This window comes from Ovis canadensis, chromosome 17, assembly GCF_042477335.2.
Source record: "Ovis canadensis isolate MfBH-ARS-UI-01 breed Bighorn chromosome 17, ARS-UI_OviCan_v2, whole genome shotgun sequence".
In the NCBI taxonomy this organism is placed as follows: Eukaryota; Metazoa; Chordata; class Mammalia; order Artiodactyla; family Bovidae; genus Ovis; species Ovis canadensis.
In genome coordinates this window covers 76,697,994-76,722,593 of record NC_091261.1, presented here as the reverse complement: position 1 = coordinate 76,722,593, position 24,600 = coordinate 76,697,994, and the positions used below count along the sequence as shown (strand labels likewise).

Below are 24,600 nucleotides of genomic sequence, written 5' to 3'. Positions count from 1 at the left end.
GATGGATAGGTATATGTGTGAAAGGGTAGGTGGGTGGGTGGGTGGGTGGATGAATGGATGGATGGGTGAGAGGCTGGATGGATGGAAAATGGTTAGTTGGGAGGGTGGATGGGTAGGTGGGTGGGTGTGGAAATGACGGGCTAAATTTTGGTTTTTGATCATTTCTAAAAATAGTGATTTTTTCTTTCTCTTTCCTAGGTCTTGAAAGGGGACTATAAAACACCAGCTAATCTGAAAGGCTATTTTCAGGTCAGAAACCCCAGGGGGAATTCTGTAGTACCACCCATCTGCTCTATGCCCTCATACACTTCGCAGCTGTAGTGCAGCCAGTGGTTCTCCCATCAGAAAACTAGGGGGGGATGGGGAACCGCTTGGGGGCTCTTGAGCGTCTGACCCACGCCGGGCCGCATCACAGCAGCCCTTCTGCCTGAGCCCCGTCCTTCCCCTTGCCCCCTGGCTTGAACGCAGTTAAAGGGATTTGGTGGGGACTTTCTGTCAAACTTCATGCCTCCAGTCTTAAATTCAGCTTCATTTTAAGTGGCCATTCCCAAACACAGCCACAGCCCAGAGCAAAAGTTTCATCAGTCTACCCAAAAACGAGAGTCCCATGCTGCAGGTATGCGTGCAGACGTAGGCGTGATACAGTCCTGTGTCCCCACACGCGTCCCCCACGCCTGGCCTTCCCTGTGTCCTGCGTGCATCCGTCCCTGGATCTTGTCAGAAAAAACTGCTCCTGGGACTGACATTAAGCCATCCAACCATCCTCCTTTGGGTGCTCAGGTGTTCCTTTAAAAGAAGAAAAATTTTTTTTTTAAGTTGATTAATTCTTGGCAGTGCCAACACATGTGAGATCTTAGTTCCCAGACCAGGGATCTAACCCGAGCCCCCTGCAGTGAGAGCTCGGAGTGTTAACCACGGGAATGCTAGGGAGGTCCCGAAAGTGCTTCTTTTTTTAATGAATTGTCCTGATGCTAAAATCAGTAGTTTCAGTTTGTGTGTGTGTGAGTGTTCGCCAATAAAAGGCGAACCACCCTGTACCAGTTTCCACTTTAGTTATCAAACTCACACATTTTCACTGCCTGGGGGCCCGTACATGTCGACCCTCTGGCGTGGAGTCCAATGCTCCCTGCCTGGGAACCAGAAGGCCATCTCATGCCACTGTGAAGAAAAATGTTGCCAGAATTAGTCAGTACTAATTTGTTATTTGTTTTAACTCAAAAAAGATGTAACAAGAACAACAAACAGAAGTGGACTGAGGGGGATTAACCACAGTCTGAAACTCTTTTCATTTTTACATATAGCTTTTTTGGGGGGGCCCGCCTGGATATTCATTTTTGTATTCCTTGCAGTCGCATGGTGTGAGCTGCTTTGTTTTGCTTTCTTGGTATTTTTCCATCCTGGGGGTTTTACTGTGGTCATTCTGGGTGACCCCATGCATTCTCTGCCTCCAGTTACTTAACTGTCATCCTGAAATGGTTTGCAGTTTTTACGATATTTTGAATGGTGTCATGTACTGGTTTTGCCTCTCTTCTGTGGCGTGAGGGGTGGAGGGCTCTGTGGACTCATTCCCTTAGAATACATTTTTAGGGAGTGGAATGGGTGAACCGTTTTTAAAGTCTTTATTGAATTTTGTTACAATATTGCTTCTCATTTATGGTTTGGATTTTTGGCCGCAAGGCATTTGATCTTAGCTTCTCAACCAGTGATAAAATCTGCACCGTTAGAAGGCGAAGTCTTAACCACTGGGCCACCGGGGAAGTCCTTGGGAGAGTCCTTGTTAAGACTCTTCAACTACAAGGCTAAAATTGTCTTACAAAAGAATTGGACCAGCTTACACTCTCCTGCACTGTGTGGGACTGTGTGTTTTGCTCTATTAGGACCAAAAATAAAGGGGTGGCATATGCTTGTCATCGTGAGCAGTCCCGCCCTCAGGAGAGCTACCCCACGAGTATATCAAATTCCTACTTCCCACCCTCTTCTCCTCCACTGTCCCCGCCCCCCATACACACATGACCTCATGCAGGATACTGTAAAATTCGAAAACAGCCGTAGGCAACAGTGGAGTAATGGTGGTGTGTACATTATACAGAGTCCTAGGATACTGTGTAGCCATCCAAAATGTCCTTGTGCAATGAAAAAAATGGGAGAGTTGGAAGCCAGCAAAACAAAGCAGCTCACACATCAGAATTGTAGCTCATGCAAAAAATGAGTACTCACTTCCTAAACGCCACACACCCTCTCCTTCCCAGGGCTTTGCTGTTCCCTCTGCCGGGCTGGCCTCGTTTCATCTTCTGGATCTTTGCTCATGGGGTGATTTCCAGCACCAACAACCTGAATGTCTAGACACCAGCTAGCTGTTGGCACAGTTCAGTTCAGTTCAGTTGCTCAGTCGTGTCTGACTCTTTGCGACCCCATGAATCGCAGCACACCAGGCCTCCCTGTCCATCACCATCTCCCTGAGTTCACTCAGACTCACGTCCCTTGAGTCCGTGATGCCATCCAGCCATCTCATCCTTGGTCGTCCCCTTCTCCTCCTGCCCCCAATCCCTCCCAGCATCAGAGTCTTTTCCAGTGAGTCAACTCTTCGCATGAGATAGCCAAAGTACTGGAGCTTCAGCTTTAGCATCATTCCTTCCAAAGAAATCCCAGGGTTGATCTCCTTCAGAATGGACTGGTTGGATCTCCTTGCAGTCCAAGGGGCTCTCAAGAGTCTTCTCCAACACCACAGTTCAAAAGCATCAATTCTTCGGCGCTTAGCCTTCTTCACAGTCCAACTCTCACATCCATACATGACCACAGGAAAAACCATAGCCTTGACTAGACGGACCTTAGTCAGCAAAGTAATGTCTCTGTTTTTGAATATACTATCTAGGTTGGTCATAACTTTTCTTCCAAGGAGTAAGCATCTTTTAATTGCATGGCTGCAGTCACCATCTGCAGTGATTTTGGAGCCCCCCCAAAAAAAGTCTGACACTGTTTCTACTGTTTCCCCATCTATTTGCCATGAAGTGATGGGACCAGATGCCATGATCTTTGTTTTCTGAATGTTGAGCTTTAAGCCAACTTTTTCACTCTCCACTTTCACTTTCATCAAGAGGCTTTTTAGCACCTCTTCACTTTCTGCCATAAGGGTGGTGTCATCTGCATATCTGCATATCAAAAACAAGACCAGGAGCTGACTGTGACTTAGATCATGAACTCCTTATTACCAAATTCAGACTCAAATTGAAGAAAGTAGGGAAAACCGCTAAACCATTCAGGTATGACTTAAATCAAATCCCTTATGATTATACAGTGGAAGTGAGAAATAGATTTAAGGGCCTAGATCTGATAGAGTGCCTGATGAACTATGGAATGAGGTTCGTGACATTGTACAGGAGACAGGGATCAAGACCATCCCAATGGAAAAGAAATGCAAAAAAGCAAAATGGCTGTCTGGGGAGGCCTTACAAATAGCTGTGAAAGAGAGGCGAAAAGCAAAGGAGAAAAGGAAAGATCTAAGTATCTGAATGCAGAGTTCCAAAGAATAGCAAGAAGAGATAAGAAAGCCTTCTTCAGTGATCAATGCAAAGAAGTAGAGGAAAACAACAGAATGGGAAAGACTAGAGATCTCTTTTAAGAAAATTAGAGATACCAAGGGAACATTTCATGCAAAGATGGGCTTGATAAAGGACAGAAATGGTATGGACCTAACAGAAGCAGAAGATATTAAGAAGAGGTGGCAAGAATACACGAAAGAACTGTACAAAAAAGATCTTCACGACCCAGATAATCATGATGGTGTAATCACTAATCTAGAGCCAGACGTCTTGGAATGTGAAGTCAAGTGGGCCTTAGAAAGCATCACTACGAACAAAGCTAGTGGAGGTGATGGAATTCCAGTTGAGCCGTTTCAAACCCTGAAAGATGATGCTGTGAAAGTGCTGCACTCAATATGCCAGCAAATTTGGAAAACAGCAGTGGCCACAGGACTGGAAAAGGTCAGTTTTCATTCCAATTCCAAAGAAAGGCAATGCAAAAGAATGCTCAAACTACCGCACAATTGCACTCATCTCACACGCTAGCAAAGTAATGCTCAAAATTCTCCAAGCCAGGCTTTAGTAATACATGAACCGTGAACTCCCTGATGTTCAAGGTGGTTTTAGAAAAGGCAGAGGAATCAGAGATCAAATTGCCAACATCCGCTGGATCATGGAAAAAGCAAGAGAGTTCCAGAAAAACATCTTTCTGCTTTATTGACTATGCCAAAGCCTTTGACTGTGTGGATCACAATCAACTGTGGAAAATTCTGAAAGAGATGGGAATCCCAGACCACGTAACCTGCCTCTTTAGAAATCTGTATGCAGGTCAGGAAGCAACAGTTAGAACTGGACATGGAACAACAGACTGGTTCCAAATAGGAAAAGGAGTATGTCAAGGCTGTATATTGTCACCCTGCTTATTTAACTCCTATGCAGAGTACATCATGAGAAACACTGGACTGGAAGAAACACAAGCTGGAATCCAGATTGCCGGGAGAAATATCAATAACCTCAGATAAGCAGCTGTTGCACAACTCAGTTAAATTCTGACACTGATTTCCAGACATAGCCTCTAACCCCCCAGGTTAAGGGCCCCCGCCCCACAAGAGTACCCCCTCTTCAGATGCCCATACTACCCCCCACCTTTCTGTCGCTTGTCCACCAGCCCTGAAGCTCTTTGCGCCTCACCCTTTAGGAATGTTTCTGGAGGCTTCATTACGTGGTAGGCGTGTGGGCTCCCCAGGTCGCACAGTGGTAAGGAATCCACCTGCCAGTGCAGGAGACACTGGAGACGTGGGTTCGACCCCTGGGTCGGGAAGATTCCCCCGAGGAGGAAACGGCAACCCACTCCAGTGTTCTTGCCTGAAAAACGGCATGGACAGAGGAGCTTGGAGGGCTACAGTCTGTGAGGTCGCAGAGAGTCGGACACGGTTGAGCATGCATGCATTAAATAGGTATGGTTGATTAAATCACTGACCATTTGTTATTTATTGCTCTCCAGAGGTGTGGGTAGGGGCAGCGGGCACTGCAGTTTCCAACCCATTAATCATGGGTGACCAAGCCCCCACCCTGAAACTCGGGGGCCCTAACCACCCCGTCATCTCATTTGCAGACAAAAGACGCTTTTTATCACTAGGGAGATTGCAAGCATTCTAGGAGCTTGGTGCCTGGACCAGGGTAAAGACGTAGGTTTCTTGTTACGCACATGCATGCTAGGTCACTTTAGTCATGTCCTGCTCTTTGCCCGCCAGGCATGGGATTCTCCAGGAAGAATGCTGCAGTGGGTTGTGGTGCCCTCCTCCAGGGGATCTTCCAGGGATGGAACCCGTGTCTCTCATGCCTACTTGCGTTGGCAGGCATGTTCTTCACCACCAGCACCACCTGGGAAGCCCAGATCTTTCGTTACACCGCACCTGAAACATCATCCCTCTGCAGGGGCCTCTGTGAACCACTTTGTTTGAAGGCGCCCCAGCGCCCGTCACTCATCAGCCCACTGTGTTGCCTGGACTTAATAATTCCATACAGACGCGTTTGCTGAGCAGGCAGGCTCTCCCCACTAGAATGTGAGGCAGAGGGGAATAGGAGGGGGTCTGTCATGTCATGTTCCTCGATGCTGGGGAAGACTGAAGGCAGGAGGAGAAGGGGACGACAGAAAACGAGGTGTTGGATGGCATCACCAGCTCGATGGCCGTGAGTTTGAGCAAACTCTGGAAGATGGTGAAGGATGCGGGAGCCTGGCGTGCTGCGGTCCATGGGGTCGCAAAGCGCTGGACACGACTGAGCAGTGGAACAACAAGTCGTGTTCACAGTAGCTCAGTGAGGGAGTGTGTTCGCAATTCAGTGGCGCTAAGGGCTGAACCTCGGGGCAGTGAGACCCTGGCACCCCCACCTGGCCATGACCCTTCCTCTGTGTGTTGTCTTCTTCCAGGTGAACCCGAACAGCACCTCCTCCCACCTAGGAAGCTCATGATTTCCAGGTAGGTCTGTGGACTTCCCAGGGCCTCTAACCACTTCTGAGACCAGCCGCTTTCCTGAAAAGCTTGTTCCTTCCTGAGCCTCCCTGGGTCTGGGAGAGGCTACCCAGGTGGACTAACCCAGGCTGGCTAGGTTTCCATGGCGATGGCTTGGGGAGCTATCTATAGAATCAAGGCTTGGTCTCCTAGCTCTGGATCTGGGTGGCAGCAGGGATCAGTGGTGAACCAACAAGAAACAGGTTCCTCTGTCATTGGGCAGGGGGTACAGAGGACCAGTGTGATGGGGGGACTCTAGACTGATTTGCACAGGCTGTTGTTTGGCAGCCTGGCTTCTATAAACAGCATCAGGTTGGCCCAAAGCAATTAACGTTCTAATAATAGTCACAGGCGGCTCTGGTCTAAGAATAGCCCCCATTGCACTGGCCCAAGTGGTCCTCGGCCATTACTCCTCTTATCCTCAGCATCCCTGGGAGGCAGGTCCCCGATTTTACGGAGGAGAAAAACCAAAGCCCAGAGAAGGGCTTGGACTTGCTCAAGGTCACACAGCTGCCAAACGTCATCTCCCCCAGAGTTTGCTTTTAACAGATGATTTTAATCCGTGTTTTGCCGGGGTGGGGAGGGGGGAACAGGTTCTGATCTCGGGAAGTCGAATATTTCAGAACGGACTCCAGGCTGGACTCCTGCTGGCCTCTGTTTCCCTGTCTGGAGAAGGGGATTCGCCCCTGTTCCGCTTGCGAGGGTGGTTGTGAGTTGAAGTGAGCTGGCCTGGGTGGGAGTGCTAGGCCCTGTCCATGGGCCCCAGAGCTAAGGCTCCAGCCACTGAACTCGCCTCCTTACACTCCTGCTTCTCTGATCAGGCTCAAGGAAACCTGGGGGAACGCGGAGGCCAGGACCAACTTGCCTGGGTATTTATTCTGCTGCTGCTTTCAAACTGTAACAGAGCTTCTAGCCTCGAGCCTATTTTTAGTCTCCTTGCCTTCTTTTTAAATAATCAGCATGTTTGTTTGTTTTTCTTGAAATCCCCTTTGTACCAGCACCCTAAGGCTGGAGAGACACTTGAGTCACCATTGTTACCAGGGTTCCCATCTTGAGTTGTGCTAAAATCCAGGACTTCCGCTTTGTCCCTAAGAAGCCTCGCGTTGAAAGCAGCCTTTTCTGGGTTTCTCCCCAACTTGATTCCCCTTGCTCTCTTTCTGCGGGTTCTTTAGTAGAATCCTGAACCTTTGATGAAAGCCAGATCTGTTCCCCGCTTTACTGCTCAGACGAGGTACCAGAGACAGGGTGCTTTAGCTAATTCCTGGTAGGGAGTTGCCCTTGAACACACTTCCTCCCTTGCCCTCCAGAAATTCAATGGCACTTTTCATCACTGCCATTTGCTCCTCGTTAAGTCAGGAAAGTGTATCTTCGAGGTGGAGAGGCAGCAGGCTGAGCTGTGGGTAAGAACCCAGGAGACATTTTTAAATGTAGATTCTCTCCGGCCATCTGGGATGCTATAGGAAAATCCCACAGGCTTATGTGAGTACACGCAGACCAGCCGTCCAGCCGTCACATGTATAAATACACAAGAGCTATTTCGGAATCATGACTGGGGCCTAACGCCCATTTCTGGTTTTTTTTTTCCCCCCTTTCAGATCTCGGCACATGGTTTTGTTTGCCAGAAGAGGAGAAACTTTGCATTCGAGTGGAAATCGGACCTCTAATCCAAGCATATTGCTTGCTATTAACCGCCAAAACAGGACTGCTCATGAGGAACGTCTTTGCATATATGTTTGCAAAAGCTGTGTCATTGGAAACTTAACCTTGAGATACTCTGTCTTAGGACAGTCCAGGGTAGAGAGCCAAGAGTGTAAAAGTAGTCCAGCTTTTGAAACTTAGGTTATTTTATATTTTTCCCCTCGAGAACTTTTTTTTGTTTTTTTAAGAAATGGATTTGCCATCCTCCTCAACTCACAGGACTGCTGTGGCGGCTTTGTGTCTGGGTCAGGGCCCACCGCCTGCGCCTCTCCTGTTGACCCTTACTTTTGAAGTCAAAGAATCTATTTAAGAATTTAATATATGAGGCTTTCTTTTATTCTTCCTTGGTTCTACTCAGTTTCACAGAGGAAAAAAAATTATATATATATATATTATTTGAATAAACTGAACAGGGATTCATTTGTCTGTGCCGTACTTTACAGAGAGCTTCCCTGGTGGCTCAGATGGTCAAGAATCTGCCTGCCAATGCAGGGGACCCGTGTTCCATCCCAGGGTTGGGAAGATCCCATGGAGAAGGGAATGGCTACCCACTCCAGTATTCTTGCCTGGGAAATCCCTTGGACAGAGGAGCCTGGTGGGCTACAGTCCACAGGGTCTCAAAGAGTCGGACACGACTGAGCAACTTTAACACTGACTTTAGAGAGTGAATAGATTTTTCCCCCTCTGTGTTGAGTTTTGTCATGTGGACTGATGAAGAGCAAAAGCTGGAGAATAGGCCCATGCAAGGGCACAGCTGAACTCCCACGTCGGGGAATCCCAGGGCCGCCCTCGGGTTCTGCAGTTGGCTAGAACTCATGGAATTGCGCAAACCTGGTGGACTCACAGTTAATGGTTTATTACAGTGAAAAGACGTGGATTAAAATCAGCAAGGAGGGGCTTCCCTGGTGGTTAGGAATGCACCTTGGGATGCAGGGAAGGCGGGTTGGATCCGTGGGAACTTGAGGACCTAAGATCCCACATATCTCAGAACAGCTACTGAGCCTGCGTACTCTAGAGCCCGGCAGTGCAATGAAAGATCCCGCACGCTGCGATGGAGGCCTGACACAGCCAAATAAATACTCAAAACTAAAGTCAGCAAAGGGGGAGAAGGCGCAGAGAAGTCCGGGAGAACCTACACACAAGCCCTCAGATACCCTCTCCTAGCGGAGTCTAAGCGAACGCGCTCACTTCTGCCAAGGGTATGTGATGACGTGTGAAGTGTTGCCGGCCAGGAAGGCTCGCCTGCGGCTTGGTGGCCAGCATTTTTTTACTGGGCATCAGTCACGAAGGCATGGGGCAACTGACCTTAGTTACTCTTGTCTCCAGCCCTTCAAGAGGCCGAATGATGACAGCGTGACCCAAGACCTTCCCCCTATAAACCATAGGATTAGCATAGACTCTCTGGCCTTCGGTGGGCCGAGGTCCTACGTGTCCAAAGACACTCCTTTTAGTAAAGGACATTCCATTGCAGGAGGCGAGCTCCCAGGAGCTGGTCCCCTCCTTTCTTTGTCATTTGCAGCATTTGCACTTTCTCCAAACCTGCTGAGTTGGTCCTTGGCTTGACAATCCCCCAAATGCTTAGGGATCAACCAGGCTCAACAGTTTTTTATCCTTAAGGGTTAAATGTTTTGCTCACACCCCCTTTCCTGCATTCCCATGACGGTAGTGTGGCTTCGGGAAGGCAGTGACTCACAGTGGCGTGGGGTATGGCTTTTTGGAGTCGGGCCAGAGTACCAGCTATGTGGCTTGGGCCCCTGTTTCTTCATCTGTAAAAGGGGGAAGTTAGAACTTCCTGGGTTTATTGGGAGGGGCTGGTGGGTGAGGTGGGTGTGATGCCTGGGAAGTGATGAGCTCACAGAGGGAAGCAGCTCGTGTCTTCCCGGTCTTGAGACGGCAGTGGGATGGGCTGCTACCGGAGTCGTGGGCGCAGGAAGCTCATGACCCTCGAGGGGCGTGATCTCAGCTACTTTTTGCCCATCTCAGGCTGGTCTGGATCTTCCGTTCTGTCAAGCTCAGGCCACGATATGTGTTCTTTTGTGACAGAAACTGAAAATTCAGACTAAGCCACGTGCCGCTGTGGAGTGTCAGTGTCCCGGAAGGCATCCAGGCTCATTCATGGTTCCGCCCGTCCCTCGCTGTGTGACTAACCGGCCCCCGGCTTTGGGACTTAACCATGCCTTGTGCAACCTCGCAGCTCTGGGAGTCAACTAGAGCAACCCCGGTGGTCCTCGGAGTCAGATGGTGGCCGGGGCTTGTCACCCTAGTCAGATGGTCCACTGTAGGGTCCTGCATTCGGGTGTCTGGTGCCTGGGCTCAGGTGTTGGATGATCTGCGGGCATCACTCTCGTGTACTCTCTCCACATGCCAGTCTGGACTTCTTGCGGATGGCGGTCTCAGGATAGCCAGACTTCTTACGTGACAGCTGCCTCCACCCCCTGCCTCCGCCAGCAGATGCCACGCAGTTGAGGGACATACCTGGAGCTGGCGCTCACCTCACCTTTATCACCTTTTGAGGATGCTTGCCACACAGTAACGCCCCAGGCCTGCAGAACCTCCTCTCAGCTATCTCAGGACAGTGCTCACAGATGCTTGAAAGATAAGTAGGGGAGAAGCCATCTGTAAGAAACACTTAAAAGGAAACCACATTTGCTAGTCTCAGCTCATCTGGGTCTTCGGTTCTGCCAAGCTCAGGACATGATATATATATTTTTGTGACAGAACTCAAATTACGACTCAGCCATGTGCCACTGTAGAATGTCAGTGTCCCAGAAAAGGGACTTGTGCTAGACTTTAAATATATCGTCTTTGAAATGCCATTTACAGATTGTTTCTATGGTACCAACCTATTTAAAGTTGTAACTCAGGATTCCCCCCCCCACCCCAAAATCTTTTGAAGGCAATATAGAAACAGTTCCGTATGGTGTGAGTGGCCTAAGCGGGTGATTAGAAGTGTGGACCCCTGTGGAAATATTACAGAAATTACCTTGGAAGATTGGGGAATCGAAGAGATGACATGTGCAGAGCTTTTTTTCTTTGTGACCCTGAACAGACAGGAGTCAGTCTATGCATTAGTCGCTCACGTGTAAGTGGATAGAATCGATGTGGGATGGGGCAGGCACCGCCCTTAAACACCCTATGTGACCCTGGTACCTCCCCGTAGGGCGTGGCCTCCTCTGCTGCCTCTTCTGTGAAAAGGGAAGAAAAGGACCAATGAGGGTCGAGAGCCCTGCCAGGCTTCTGCTGAGGAACCTTGTTGCCTGGCAACCCCTCCTGGGAAGGCTACATGTCTGAGCACCTCATTGGGAATCTAGACATAGGCCTGGATCCCCTGGGTCCCAAATGAAGGGTTTTATCTGGGGAATTCTGGGAGACCAGACTGGATCTGCGAATCCTCAAACTAAACCTCTGGCCACCTCCCTCCTGGCTTTTCCGGAGGCTGTGTGCACTTGAGTCCAAAAATCTGGAAAAACCACTTGTCCTTGAGGCTCGAGACCGTCCATGCAGAGATTTGCGATTGTCTTCTAAATCAAAGTAGATCTGACTGAGCCAGGAGCTTCTTACGTGCATTAATTAGCTCGCTCTCTCCCGCTTTTTATTTTGGCCCTGGGAACTGCCTTTCAGAGCAATACAAGGTTTATCCCTATTTTAGAGATGGAAGGGACTTCCCTGGTTGTCCAGTGATTAAGACCTCGTGCTTCCACCACAGGGGGTGCAGGTTCGATCCTTGCTCAAGGAACTAAGATCCCACTTGCTATCCAGCCAAACGAAAATAATATGCCAATAGAGATGGGAAACTGAAGTGTAGAGAAGTGAAACAACCTGCCCAGGTCTAAGAAACAAAGTGGAAATTATTTGGGTCCTTGACGTTTTACTCCAGAAACTTCACTTAAAAAAAAATCCAAGTACATTGTTGTCATGGTTTCTAGTCGCTCAGTCGTGTCCGACTCTTTGTGACCCCGTGGACTGCAGTGTGCAGGCTTCCCTGTCCTTCACCGTCTCCCGGAGTTTGCTCAGACTTGTGTCCACTGAGATGCCATCCAACCATCTCATCCTCTGTCGCCCCCTTCTCCTGCCCTCCATCTTTCCCAGCATCAAGGTATTTTCCTTTGAGTTGGCTCTTCCCATCAGGTTGCCAAAATATTGCAGCTTCAGCACCAGCCCTTCCAATGAATATTCAGGGAGAAGACATTTTTTTTTCTTTTAATCATTTGAGAATAAGTTGCCTACGTGATGTCCTATCACCCCGTAAATACGCTAGTATTTCCAACTAACAAAGACATTCTCCAGTGTAACCACAGGACAATCGTCAAAAGCAAGAAACGAACCTGGACGCGCCACCACCGTGGAGCCCTCAGACCGCACTGGCGTTTTGACAGCTGCCCCAGAAACTTCCTTTATCGCAAAAAGATCCAGTTCAGAAGCATCTGTTGCTTTTAGTTGTCATGTCCCTTCAGTTTCCTTTCGTCTGGAACAGTTCTAGGGTTTTTCTTTACCTTTCACTCCCTTGGCACTTTTGGAGGTTGCAGAGCAGTTCTTTTAAAACATTGATTTAGTTTTGGCGGTGCTGGGTCTTTTCTGCAGGACTTTTCTCGTGTGGAGAGCGGGGGCTACTCTAACTGAGGTGCGCTGGCTTCTCATTTCCACGGCTTCTCTTGCTCTCGAGCACAGGCTCTGGGACTCGTGGGCTTAAGTAGTTGCGGCTCCCAGGCTCTAGAGCACAGGCTGAGCAGCCGGGATGCCAAGTGCTTAGTTGCTCCACGACATGTGGGATCTTCCCGGATCAGGACCAGGGATCGATCCGGCGTCTCCTGCCTTGGCAGGCGGATGCTTTACCACTGGACCACCAGGGAAGCCCCAGAGCAGTTGTTTTATACAAATCCCCTTACTGGGGGTTTGTCTTATGTATCCTCATGGGTCCATTCAGGTTATGCACCTTGGCAGAAATCACAGGATTGATGCTTCGATCTTCTCAGGACATCCTATTGAAGATTTCCATTCGCCCCATTCTAGGGGACACATACACTCTGATCACTTGATCAGAGCCTGTATTCTCAGTGACCCCATGACAATCCACAAAGTTTCCTTCTCCAGAAGCCACGTGGTAGGGTCCATTTGTTGAAGTAAATCCACTGGCATCAATCCCTCGAGATCAAAGTAACTACAGATTTATAAAGTCTGCTGTAAAGCTGTGGACACGGCTACAGAGATGCCAGGCTTACGTTTATTTTTGGTTTTGACCTATAAACAGAAGCAAGTACATTTTCAGACCCCGGCTCAGAATGGTTTATCTTGTCTCCGTGTTTGCCTCACTCTGCTCCATAGTGGGCCTTCAATCTCTAAGACTTGCTCCCTCTGGCCTTCTCCTCTACTAAAACCTCACTTTCTAGATCCTTTCCTGAGTGCATGTTATGTAGTATCTATCTGTCTGGCACATGGACAAGACATGTCATTGGGGATACAGAGACACAGACCTCTTTCCCAAGTAATTGGCTTCCTGTAGGTTCTTGTTTAATTCAGGACCATGGGAATTTAGACCCACATCCTGACTCCAAGTCCCTTGTTCTGTGTATACATTAACAATGCCTCTTGGGTCTTTACTGGAGAAGGGAATGGCAAACCAGTATTCTTGCCTTGAGAACACCATAAACAGTATGAAATGGCAAAAAGATAGGACACTGAAAGATGAACTCCCCAGGTCGGTAGGTGCCCAATATGTTACTGGAGATCAGTGGAGAATAATTCCAGAAAGAATGAAGAGACGGAGCCAAAGCAAAAAGAACACCCAGCTGTGGATGTGACTGATGATGGAAGTCTGATGCTGTAAAGAGCAATATTGCATAGGAACCTGGAATGTTAGCTTCATGAATCAAGGCAAATTGGAAGTGGTCTAACGGGAGACGGCAAGAGTGAACATCGACATTTTAGGAATCAGCGAACTAAAATGGACTGGAATGGGTGAATTTAACCCAGATGACCATTATATCTACTACTGTGGGCAAGAATCCCTTAGAAGAAATGGAGTAGCCATCATAGTCAACAAAAAGAGTCTGAAATGCAGTACTTGGATGCAACCTCTAAAACAGCAGAATGATCTCTGTTCGTTTCCAAGGCAAACCAGTCAATATTACAGTAATCCAGGTCTGTGCCCCGACCAGTAATGTTGAAAAAGCTGAAGTTGAATGGCTCTATGAAGACCTACAAGACCTTCTAGAACTAACACCCAAAAAAGATGTCCTTTTCATTATAGGGGACTGAAATGCAAAAGTAGTAAGTCAAGAAACACTTGGAGTAACAGGCAAATTTGGCCTTGGAATGCTGAATGAAGCAGGGCAGAGGCTAATAGAGTTTTGCCAAGAGAACGCACTGGTCATAGCAAACACCTTCTTCCAACAACACAAGAGAAGATTCTGCACATGGACATCACCAGATGGTCAATACCAAAATCCGATGAATTATATTCTTTGCATCCAAAGATGAAGAAGCTCTATACAGTCAGCAAAAACAAGACCGGAAGCTGACTGTGGCTCAGATCATGAACTCCTTATTGCTAAATTCAGACTTGAGGAAAGTAGAGAAAACCACTAGACCATTCAGGTATGACCTAAATCAAATCCCTTACAATTATACAGTGGAAGTGACAAATATATTCAAGGGATTAGATCCGATAGAGTGCCTGAAGAATTATGGATGGAGGTTGTGACATTCTACAGGAGGCAGTGATCAAGGCCATCCCCAAGAAAAAGAAATGCAAAAAGGCAAAATGGTTGTCTGAGGAGGCCTTACAAACAGCTATGAAACGAAGAGAAGTGAAAGGCAAAAAAGAAAAGGAAAGGTATACCCATCTGAGTGCAAAGTTCCAAAGAACAGCAAAGAGAGATAAGAATGCCCTTCTCAGTGATCAATGCAAAGGAATAGAGGAAAACAACAGAATGAGAAAGATTAGATATCTCTTCGAGAAAATAAATACCAAGGGAAATTTTCATGCACAGATGAGCACAATAAAGGACAGAAATGGTGTGGACCTAACGGAAGCAGAAGGTATTAAGAAGAGGTGGCAAGAATATACAGAAGAACTATACAAAAAAGATTTTAATGACCCAGATTAACACGATGATGTGATCACTCACCTAGACCCAGACATTCTGGAATGTGAAGTGGGCCTTAGGAAGCATTACTATGAACAAAGCTAGTGGAGGTGATGGAATTCCAGTTGAGTTATTTCAAATGCTAAAAGATGATGCTGTTAAAGTGCTGTACTCAATATGCCAACAAATTTGGAAAACAGCAGTGGCCACAGTGGAAAAGGTCGGTTTTCATTCCAATCCCAAAGAAAGACAATGCCAAAGAATGCTCAAACTACCGCACAATTGCACTCATCTCACATGCCTGCAAAGTAATGCTCAAAATTCTCCACGCCAGGCTTCAACAGTACATGACTGGTGAACTTCCAGATGTTCAAGCTGGATTTAGAAAAGGGAGAGGAACCCGAGGTCAAATGGCCAACATCTGTTGGATCATGGAAAAAGCAAGAGAGTTCCAGAAAAACGTCTGCTTCTGCTTGATTGAGTGTGTGAAAAACTTTGACTGTGTGGGTCACAACAAACTGTGGAAAATTCTTCAAGAGGTGGGAGCACCAGACCGCCTGACCTGCCTCCTGAGAAACCTGTATGCAGGTCAGGAAGCAACAGTTAGAACTGGACATGCAACAAGAGACTGGCTCCAAATCGGGAAGGGAGCATGACAAAGCTATATATTGCCACCCTGCTTATTTAACTTATATGCAGAGTACATCATGAGAAAGGCTGGGCTGGATGAAGCACAAGCTGGAATCTGCTGGGAGAAATATCAATAACCTCAGATATGCAGGTGACACCATCCTTATGGCAGAAAGTGAAGAAGAATTAAAGAGCCTCTTGATGAAAGTGAAAGAGGAGAGTGAAAAAGTTGGCTTAAAACTCAGCATTCAGAAAACTAAGATCATGGCATCTGGTCCCATCACTTCATGGCAAGTAGTTGGAGAAACAGTGGAAACAGTGACAGACTTTATTTTGGGGGGCTCCAAAATCACAGCTGATGGGGACTGAAGCCATGAAATTAAAAGATGCTTGCTCCTTGGAAGAAAAGTTATGACCAACCTAGACAGCATATTAAAAAGCAGAGACATTACTTTGCTAACAAAGGCTCATCTAGTCAAAGCTATGGTTTTTCCAGTCGTCATGTATGGATGTGAGAGTTGGACTGTAAAGAAAGCTGAGTGCTGAAGAATGGATGCTTTTGAACTGTGGTGTTGGAGAAGACTCTTGAGAGTCTCTTGGACAGCAAGGAGATCCAACCAGTCCATCTTAAAGGAAACCATTCCTGAATATTCATTGGAAGGACTGATGCTGAAGCTGAAACTCCAATACTTTGGCCACCTGATGGAAAGAACTGACTGATTTGAAAAGACCCTGATGCTGGGAAAGATTGAAGCTGGGAGGAGAGGATGAGATGGTTGGATGGTATCACAGACTCAATGGACATGAGTTTGAGTAAACTCAGGGAGTTGGTGATGGACAGAGAGGCCTGGTATGCTGCAGTCCATGGGGTCACAAAGACTCAGACGCTACTGAGCGACTGAACTGAACTGAACTGAGCTTAGGTCTTTTCATCATACAGATAGAGTGAGAGAAAATAAAAGGTAAAATTAGCAGCTAACACTCCCTAAGCATCTGTTATGTACCAGGTACAGTTTTAATTGCTTACCTATTTTATCACAACCATTTTGCTTCAGGAAAGGTAATCAATACCTTGCCTGGTTTCACAGTTGTTAAGTGGTGGAGCTGAGATTGGAACTCTAGAGCCTGTGTGCTGACGCGGAATCCAGAGCTGGTGAGGGTTTCTCTAGGAGTGTCCCTGCTTGTCAGTTCCTTTGATTCCCGGAGCCTGGCACATTGTAGGCACTAGGTACATTTTTATTAGATCAGTGAACTGATTTATTTACCAACCTGTTGGAAAGGAAGAGAATGAAAAGATTGCCTGGCAGAATACTTGGGAGTTTGCCCATTTAATCCTTCACTTAATCAAACTCCTGTAAAAGGCAACCGCTCCGGGCCCACGACCGTGCTTATACCGAGAGACTCGAAGATCCAGGAGACAGTCTTGACCTTCATTATTCCTATTTGAATGTCATGTGCCGTCCCCACGCCACCGCAAATGTCTCATGCACAAATGTCCCAGGAGCTAGTCTTATATCCCCATTTTGCAGATTTAGAATCTCAGGCTGAAAAAGGAATCTCCCTCGGCCAGGGTGGCTCGGCGACGTCCGTACCAGTCGTCAGAGGCGGGCGTCACCACGAAGTGAGCGCGACAAGAAACAACAGAGAAACAGCCCTTAGCCGTTCTCGGCCGCGAAAACCTTCACCATATCAATAACTCAAATGCTCTAAATCTAAAACCGCCCCAGCGTCCCACTGCTGCCATGGTAACGAGCGCGTCACATCGGCTGACGTGACGTCATTTCTGGTGCGCCGCATTCGCGTTCCGGCGCCTTAGTGGCGCGTTTCTCGCACGGAGTGGGGCGCTGAGTTTGGTCCGCTGAGCCGGGGAGAGGTGAGCTGGGCCCGGGAGTGGACGGACAGGGGACGCGGGGGTGTCCGTGCCAGTAGGAGAGGGGACTCTGGCTCGCGGAAGCGGGCCTCGGCCTCGCCGGTCCCTCTTCCCTTTGGCAGACAGCTCGGCCGCAGCGGGCCGGGGGCGGGGCCGCTCGGGGTCTCCGGGCCGACTTGGACCCCGAACCTCCACCGCGGGGCCTGGACGGCGCGGCAGCGAGACGCCGAGCCCTGGCTGCAGTTCACCTGGTGTCAAGCCTCACCAGCCGTGGAGCCTAGGGAAGTTAATTTCTCAGCCTCGTTTTACTGAAGTCTGAGGTTCGAAGGCGCTCGCAGTACCTCCCTCGTAGAGGTGCCTTGATGCCTATATTAGATTATCGGCCTGAGGCGTCCAGCAAGGGCTTACTTAGCACCTCCTGGGGGCTCTGTAACTCGTGACAGCTCCGTGCTTTTTACCATGCCCTGTGCCCGAGGAGGCGGCGGTGATCGGCGACTCCCATGTATCTGGGACACGCCGCCTCCTCTGAGAGTATTTCCCACCTTTTTCGCGCCTGGATGACGTTGGGACCGGCAGGACCCAACCATTGCACCAGTGAGTTGAGTAGAGTTAAGTAGGGAAAACTTTCCCACAGAGCTGACCAGAGTTTGAACTCGCCTTAGAAGTGTTGTGAGTTGGCTGTCCCTGAAGCCTGCTTTTTGCAGCTGCTAGACGGAGGCCACAGCGCTGTCCTGCACCTAATGTACTGCGTTGCGGTGCCCCATGCTTGGCACATGGTCTGCATTTAATATCCATGCATTGAGTACCAGGTAGAGTGGGGATTTGAACTCGGTCTGTGTGATTTCAGCACCTGCTTTCACAATCACTTTGCTCCATGCTAATCCAGTAATAGGAGGGGCCATAGACCTAATCTGGGACTAGAGTAACAGGCACTTCCTGTGAGCTAAGTGTTTTGAAAGAGCCATCTCATTGATTCTGCTGCACAAGCCTTCTCTAAGGTTGGTACTGTAGTTAATCCACTTAAGAGACAGCTGAATCTCATCACCCAGCTACCCTGAGTGGATTGCTGCATTCCGGTTCACAGATGTGTGCTGTTTTAAGGTCGTATTCATAATCACTACTGCCTTCTAGTGCCTCAAAAGAGGTTCCTGTCTGGGGAAGAAAACCTGAGGGTTATATATAAGTGTTTTCTAAAAAAAAAAAAGAAATCACTTTGCTCAACTGTTATAAGTCCAGATGAAACTCTTCACTCAGCAATAGAAAAAAATAATATCCAGGAAGATGTTTGCCTCATTTGTGAGGCAGTCATCCGTAGAGTAACATCCTTAAATTGTTTTTACATGGTTTGTGTGTATGTGCGTGTGGGTGATGTTTGACAACATTGAGAAGGAAATATGTTTTTATCCACATGGACTGTTGGGACTGGTCTTTTTTATTCTGTTTTGGTACCTGTTTTGTAAAATACGTTTTTAGCGTCTGCTTTATTGAACTGTAACAGTGACTTCAGTGGATTTTAGTTTGGAGGAAGTTGTGAGGGCAGCCTTCTGCTGCTGCCCTGGGACTTGTCACAAACTGTGCCTTTTCCCTGCCTCCCTTCAGTGACGGGCCATGTCGCTGTCCCACCTGTACCGGGACGGCGAAGGCCACATGGATGATGACGAGGACGAGCGGGAGAACTTTGAGATCACCGACTGGGATCTCCAGAATGAATTCAACCCCAACCGGCAGCGCCACTGGCAGACCAAGGAAGAGGCCACCTACGGAGTGTGGGCAGAGCGAGACTCGGATGAGGAGAGGCCCAGCTTTGGAGGCAAACGGTATGGCTGGCGCGGACCGCTTTCCCCAGGCGTTGGGGAGCTACCCTGCTAAGTACGCTTCTCTCCCGGCCTCCCCGAGCCCCTTAGCTGCGGCCTCAGCCAGGGAGCCCAGTTCCTCCTTCAGACAGAGCACTGCTCTCTCATTGACCGATCGATCACGAGTGAGCGATCATGTATCTAAAGCCTTGTGCTGCAGCCCCAGTCCTTCCCTTCCAGGAGCCCAGACCCCGGAGGATGAAGGCAGGCTCACAAATGGAAGTTTGTAACTGACGTAGGACCGGAGGGGGAGTACTTTTCCGGGTGTTGACCCGTTCTGGGAGGTCAGGGAAGATTGAGTGGTGAGGGGCAGGAGGGAGCAGAGCCCCTTGATGGGAGGAGCAGGGCGCCCAGGAGGGTGTGAGTGGTCTTGTGGGGAGACGGGGGAGAGGGAAAGGAGGGGACTGTGGTCTGTGCAGAGGGGGTGAGACGTGGCGGGGGGAGTGTGTGTGCAGACGACCCTGGGAAGCCAGAGTGGAAGCGGGGCTGTGTGATGAGACCCGGGCGGTGGTCCGGGGACGGGTGGTGGAGACTGGGCCGGGAGGGCAGCTGTGGGCTGGGGGTTCAGGCTGAAAGCCGCCTCCTTGGTGTGAAGTCGTGTGTGGGGGCTGCAGCGTGTTTGAGCAGACTGTGTAGCAGACTGAGGTTAGTCTGTGTGTCCCCACCTGAAGCCTGGATGCTCCAGCCCGTTGAGACTGTACATTTTCCACAAAAGAGACAGGGAGAAAGAGCAGAGATCCGTTCAGCCTCTTTTCATCTGGCAAGAAATGTTACCAGTGGACAGTGTGGATCACAGGGCAGGAGTGTATGATCGTAAGATAGTAACAGCAGCCAGGACCTGCAGGTCCTGGTCTCACGGGCCTGGTCTCACTGACCTGCTGAGAGAAGCACCAGGTGTGAAACGGGGTAAGTTTCACAGATTAGGAAACAGCGGCGAGTCACGCAGCTGAGCTGTGAGAATCGGGGTCTGTCTCATCTGGCGTTGGGCTCTCATATGGCATCTCTTAGGGCGAAATTCCTCTGTGGATCTTACTGCCACAGGGGTGTTTATTTACTAGGTTAGTCATTTTAGAAAGCATCACCTTATGTTGCAGTATTCCGGGCTTTTTCAATGGATTCTTTTCGCTCTTCTTTAACCACACAATACAGAGCTGTCAGGTCCAGTTTATACAAAGGGGAGCTGTGATTAAGAACTTACTGTGAGTACTGTTCTTGAGGCGATCGGATAAAATCAGTACTTTCCATCTCACAGAGTTAATTTCTTAGCTCTTTTAGTTTTCATAAGTACATTTAATGAACGCGAGCTTTTCTAAGAATGATTGATAAAATTGCTAATGTACTTTCCGTTCATATAATCTCCCTTAAGTGTATTATATTTATGATAGGGATTTATGAAAGTGTCTTTTCTTATTTGATTTTTGTGCTTGAAATAGTGTCCGAAACAAATTTTTTGCGGGGGACGGGGAGGATAGTGTTGTTTACTTAAATGTTGCGTTAGTTTCATGTGTAGAGCAAAGTGAACCCGTCATACGTGTGCATTTCTGTTCATAAGTATATACATAGAAATATGTGGAGAGACGCTGTTTTTCAGACACCTTTCCTATATAGGTTGTTACACAGTATTGAGTCGAGTTCTCTGTGGTGCACGATAGGTCCTTGTCTGTTTCATAGGTGTGTGTGTGTTAACCCTGAGCTCTTTAATTTATCCCTCCCCCAACACTTTCCCTTTGGCAGCCACAAGTTCGATGTCGAGATCTGTGAGTCTGTTTCTGCCTTGGAAACAAGTTCATTTGTGTCGTTTTGAACGCCTATGTTTGTCTTTCTCTGTCGCAGTTCACTTCGTAATGCAGTCTCTCGGCCCATGTATGTTGCTGCAGGTGGCATTATTTCATTGTGTTTAATGACCAAGTAATATTCCATCGTGTATATGATTGTTCCACATCTTTGTCCACCCATCTGTTGATGGACATTAGGTTGCTTCCATGTCCTGGCTGTGGTAAATAGTGCTGCAGTGGATACTGGGATGCATGTTATCTTTTTCAGTATTTATTTATTTGGCTGCATTGGATCTTAGTTGCGGCACATGAGCTCCGTAGTTGTGGTGTGAGGACTGACTTGCCCTGCATATTATGGGATTTAAGTTTCCCCAGCTAAGGATCAAACCTGCGTCCCATGCATCACAAGGCTGATTCTTAACGACGGGACCATCTGGGAGGTCCTGGGGTGCACAGATCTTTCTGAATTACGGTTTCCACGGGTATATGCCCAGGAGTGATATTCCTGGATCAATCGGTGGCTCTGCTGTTAGTCTTTTAAGGCACCTCATACTGTCTCCCCAGTGGCAGCACCAACTAATGTTCCCACCAACTGGGTCCCCTTTCCTCCATGCCCTCTCTAGCATTTGTTGTTTGTAGATTTTTTGGTGATGGCCATTCTGATTGGTGTGAGGTGATATCTTATTGAAGTTTTTATTTCCGTTTCTCTTACTAGTGGTGTCGGGCATCTTTTCATTTGCCTCTTGGCCAGCTGTGTGTCTTTGGGAAAATGTCTATTTAGGGCTTCTGCCCGTTCTGTGATTTTTTAAAAAAAATATTGAGCTGCCTGAGCTATTTGTAGACTTTAGAGATTAATCCCTTGTTGGTCGCATCTTTTGCAAATATTTTCTCCCAGTTTGTGAGTTGTCTTTTCGTTTTGTTTATGGTTTCCTTTGCTGTGCAAAAGCTTTTGAGATTAATTGGGTTCCATTTGTTTATTTTTGTTTTTATTTCCATTATTCTTGTTGCGTTTTAAGCTTTGAAGCTGAAGTTTTAAGCCAACTTTTTCACTCTCCTCTTTCACCTTCATCAAGAGGCTCTTTAGCTCCTCTTCACTTTCTGCCATAACGGCGGTGTCAACTGCATATCTGAGGTTATTGATGTTTCTCCCGGCAGTCTTGATTCCAGCTTGTGCTTCATCCAGCCTGGCATTTTGCATGATGTGTTCTGCACATAAGTTAAATAAGCAGGGTGACAATATACAGCCTTGACATAGTCCTTTCCCAGTTTGGAACCAGTCCACTGTTCCATGTCCAGTTCTAACTGCTGCTTATTATCTTGCATACGGATTTCTCAGGAAGTAGGTTGGGTGGTCTGGTCTTCCTATCTCTTACGAATTTTCCAGAGTTTGTTGTAATCCACAACAAAGGATTTAGGGTAATCAATAATGCTGAAGTAGATGTTTTTTTCTGGAACTCTCTTGCTTTTTCTATGATCCAGCGGATGTCGGCAATTTGATCTCTGGTTCCTCTGCCTTTTCTACATCTAGCTTGAACATCTGGAAGTTCACGTATTGCTGAAGCCTGGCTTGGAGAATTTTGAGCATTTCTTTGCTATATCATGTGAAATGAGAGCAATTGTGCAGTAGTTTGAGCATTCTTTGGCATTGCCTTTCTTTGGATTTGGAATGGAAACCTACCTTTTCTAGTCGCTTGGCCACTGCTGAGTTTTCCAAATTTGTTGGCATATTGAGTGCAGCACTTTAGCAGCATCATCTTTTAGCATTTGAAATAACTCACCTGGAATTCCATCACCTCCACTAACTTTGTTCGTATTGATGCTTCCTAAGGCCCACTTGGTTTTGCATTCCAGGATGTCTGGCTCTAGGTGAGTGATCACACCATCGTGGTTATCTGGGTCATGAAGATCCTTTTTGTATAGTTCTTCTGTATATTCTTGTTACCTCTTCTTAATATCTTCTGCTTCCAATAGGTCCATCCCATTTCTGTCCTTTATTGTGCCCATCTTTGCACAAAAATTTCCCTTGATATCTCTGATTTTCTTGGAGAGATCTCTAGTCTTTCCCATTCTGTTGTTTTCTTCTATTTCTTTTGCATTGTTCACTTAGGAAGGCTTTCTTATCTCTCCTTGCTATTTTTTGGAACTCTGCATTGAGATGGGTATATCTTTCCTTTTCTCCTTTGCCTTTTGCTTCTCGTCTCTTCTCAGCTATTTGTAAGCCCTCCTCAGACGACCATTTAGCCTTTTTGCATTTGTTTTTCTTGGGGATGGTCTTGATCACTGCCTCCTGTTCAGCGTTATGAACCTCCATCCATAGTTCTTGAGGCTATTGGAGATCTAATAGATCTAATTCGATCTATGGTGATCCATAGATCTAATCTATGGCGATTAGATTTTTAATTCTAATCCCTTGACTCTTTGTCACTTCCACTGTATAATCATTAAGGGATTTGATTTAGGTCTTACTGAATGGTTTTCCCTACTGTCTTCAGTTTAAGTCTGGATTTTGTAATGTGTTCATGTTCTGAGCCACAGTCAGCTCCTGGTCTTGTTTTTGCTAACTGTATACAGCATCTCCATCTTCAGCTGCAAAGAGTATAATCCATCTGATTTCGGTTTTGACCATTTGGTGAGGTCCACGTGTAGAGTCATCTCTTGTTGAAAATGGATGTTTGCTATGATCAGTGTATTCTCTTGGCAGAACTCTGTTAGCCTTTGCCCGGCGTCATTTTGTACCCCAAGGCCAAACTTGGCTGCTGCTCTGGCTGTCTCTTGTCTTCCTGCGTTTACATTCCAGTCCCGTGTGATGAAAAGGGCATCTTTTTTTGGTGTTAGTTCTAGAAGGTCTTATAGGTCATCATGGAACTGTTCAACTTCAGCTTCTTCAGCATTACTGGTCGAGGCATAGACTTGGATTACTGTGATATTGAATGGTTTGCCTTGGAAACGAAGAGAGATCATTCTGTCATTTTAGAGGTTGCACCCAAGTACTGCATTTCAGACTCTTTTTTTGACTATGATGGCTACCTCATTTCTTTTAAGGATTCTTGCCCACAGTAGTAGATATAATGGTCATCTGAATTAAATACACCCATTCCAGTCCTTTTTAGTTCATTGATTCCTGAAATGTCAGTGTTCACTCTTGCCATCTCCTGTTTGACGGCTTCCTATTTATGTTTATTATCATCAGTTGTTATGATTACTGATGTTTGAATGTATTCCTCCATTTTACTAGTACTATTAACAGGCTTTATTTCTTAAACCTTTTCCTGCCTTAATCGAATTTACCAAGTTACTGTTGTTTAATGTTAATTAACTTTTGGCCACACTGGGTCTTTGCTGTGCAGGCTTTCTCTAGCTGAGATGGGGCTGCCCTCTAGTTGCCATGTACAGGCTTCTCGTCGTGGGGGCTTCTTTAGTTGTGGAGCATGGGCTAGAAGCCGCATGGGCTTAGTTGCCCATGGCATGTGGGATCTTCCCCGAGCTGAGACTGAACCTCTGTCCCCTGTGTGGGCAGCAGATTCTTAACCACTGGACGACCAGGGAAGTCCTCAAGTCATAGCTTTTGTTTTGAGGTTTTTTTTAATGTATTAACTAAAAGGAAAGGCGGACAGTCACATCATACTTACAATTTTTAGTCAACTCTATGCTGTCATTG

The 24,600-nt window shown here is 47.3% G+C and overlaps 2 protein-coding genes across 3 annotated transcripts in view; both read left to right on the top strand.

Moving 5' to 3' along the window:
• TPST2 (tyrosylprotein sulfotransferase 2) overlaps positions 1-8,149 on the top strand; it is a 55,949-nt gene extending 47,800 nt beyond the window's left edge. For both annotated transcript variants that reach the window (XM_069557405.1, XM_069557406.1), the window contains 3 exons: positions 199-249; positions 5,950-5,998; positions 7,627-8,149. In XM_069557405.1, the coding sequence (XP_069413506.1) occupies positions 199-249; positions 5,950-5,991 (93 nt within the window). In that variant the 3' untranslated portion in view covers positions 5,992-5,998; positions 7,627-8,149. The remainder of the gene's footprint in view (positions 1-198; positions 250-5,949; positions 5,999-7,626) is intronic.
• Positions 8,150-17,200: 9,051 nt separating this feature from the next.
• TFIP11 (tuftelin interacting protein 11) overlaps positions 17,201-24,600 on the top strand; it is a 15,910-nt gene continuing 8,510 nt past the window's right edge. Inside the window, exons 1-2 of the mRNA XM_069557400.1 lie at positions 17,201-17,317; positions 18,914-19,131. Of these exons, the coding sequence (XP_069413501.1) occupies positions 18,923-19,131 (209 nt within the window). The 5' untranslated portion in view covers positions 17,201-17,317; positions 18,914-18,922. The remainder of the gene's footprint in view (positions 17,318-18,913; positions 19,132-24,600) is intronic.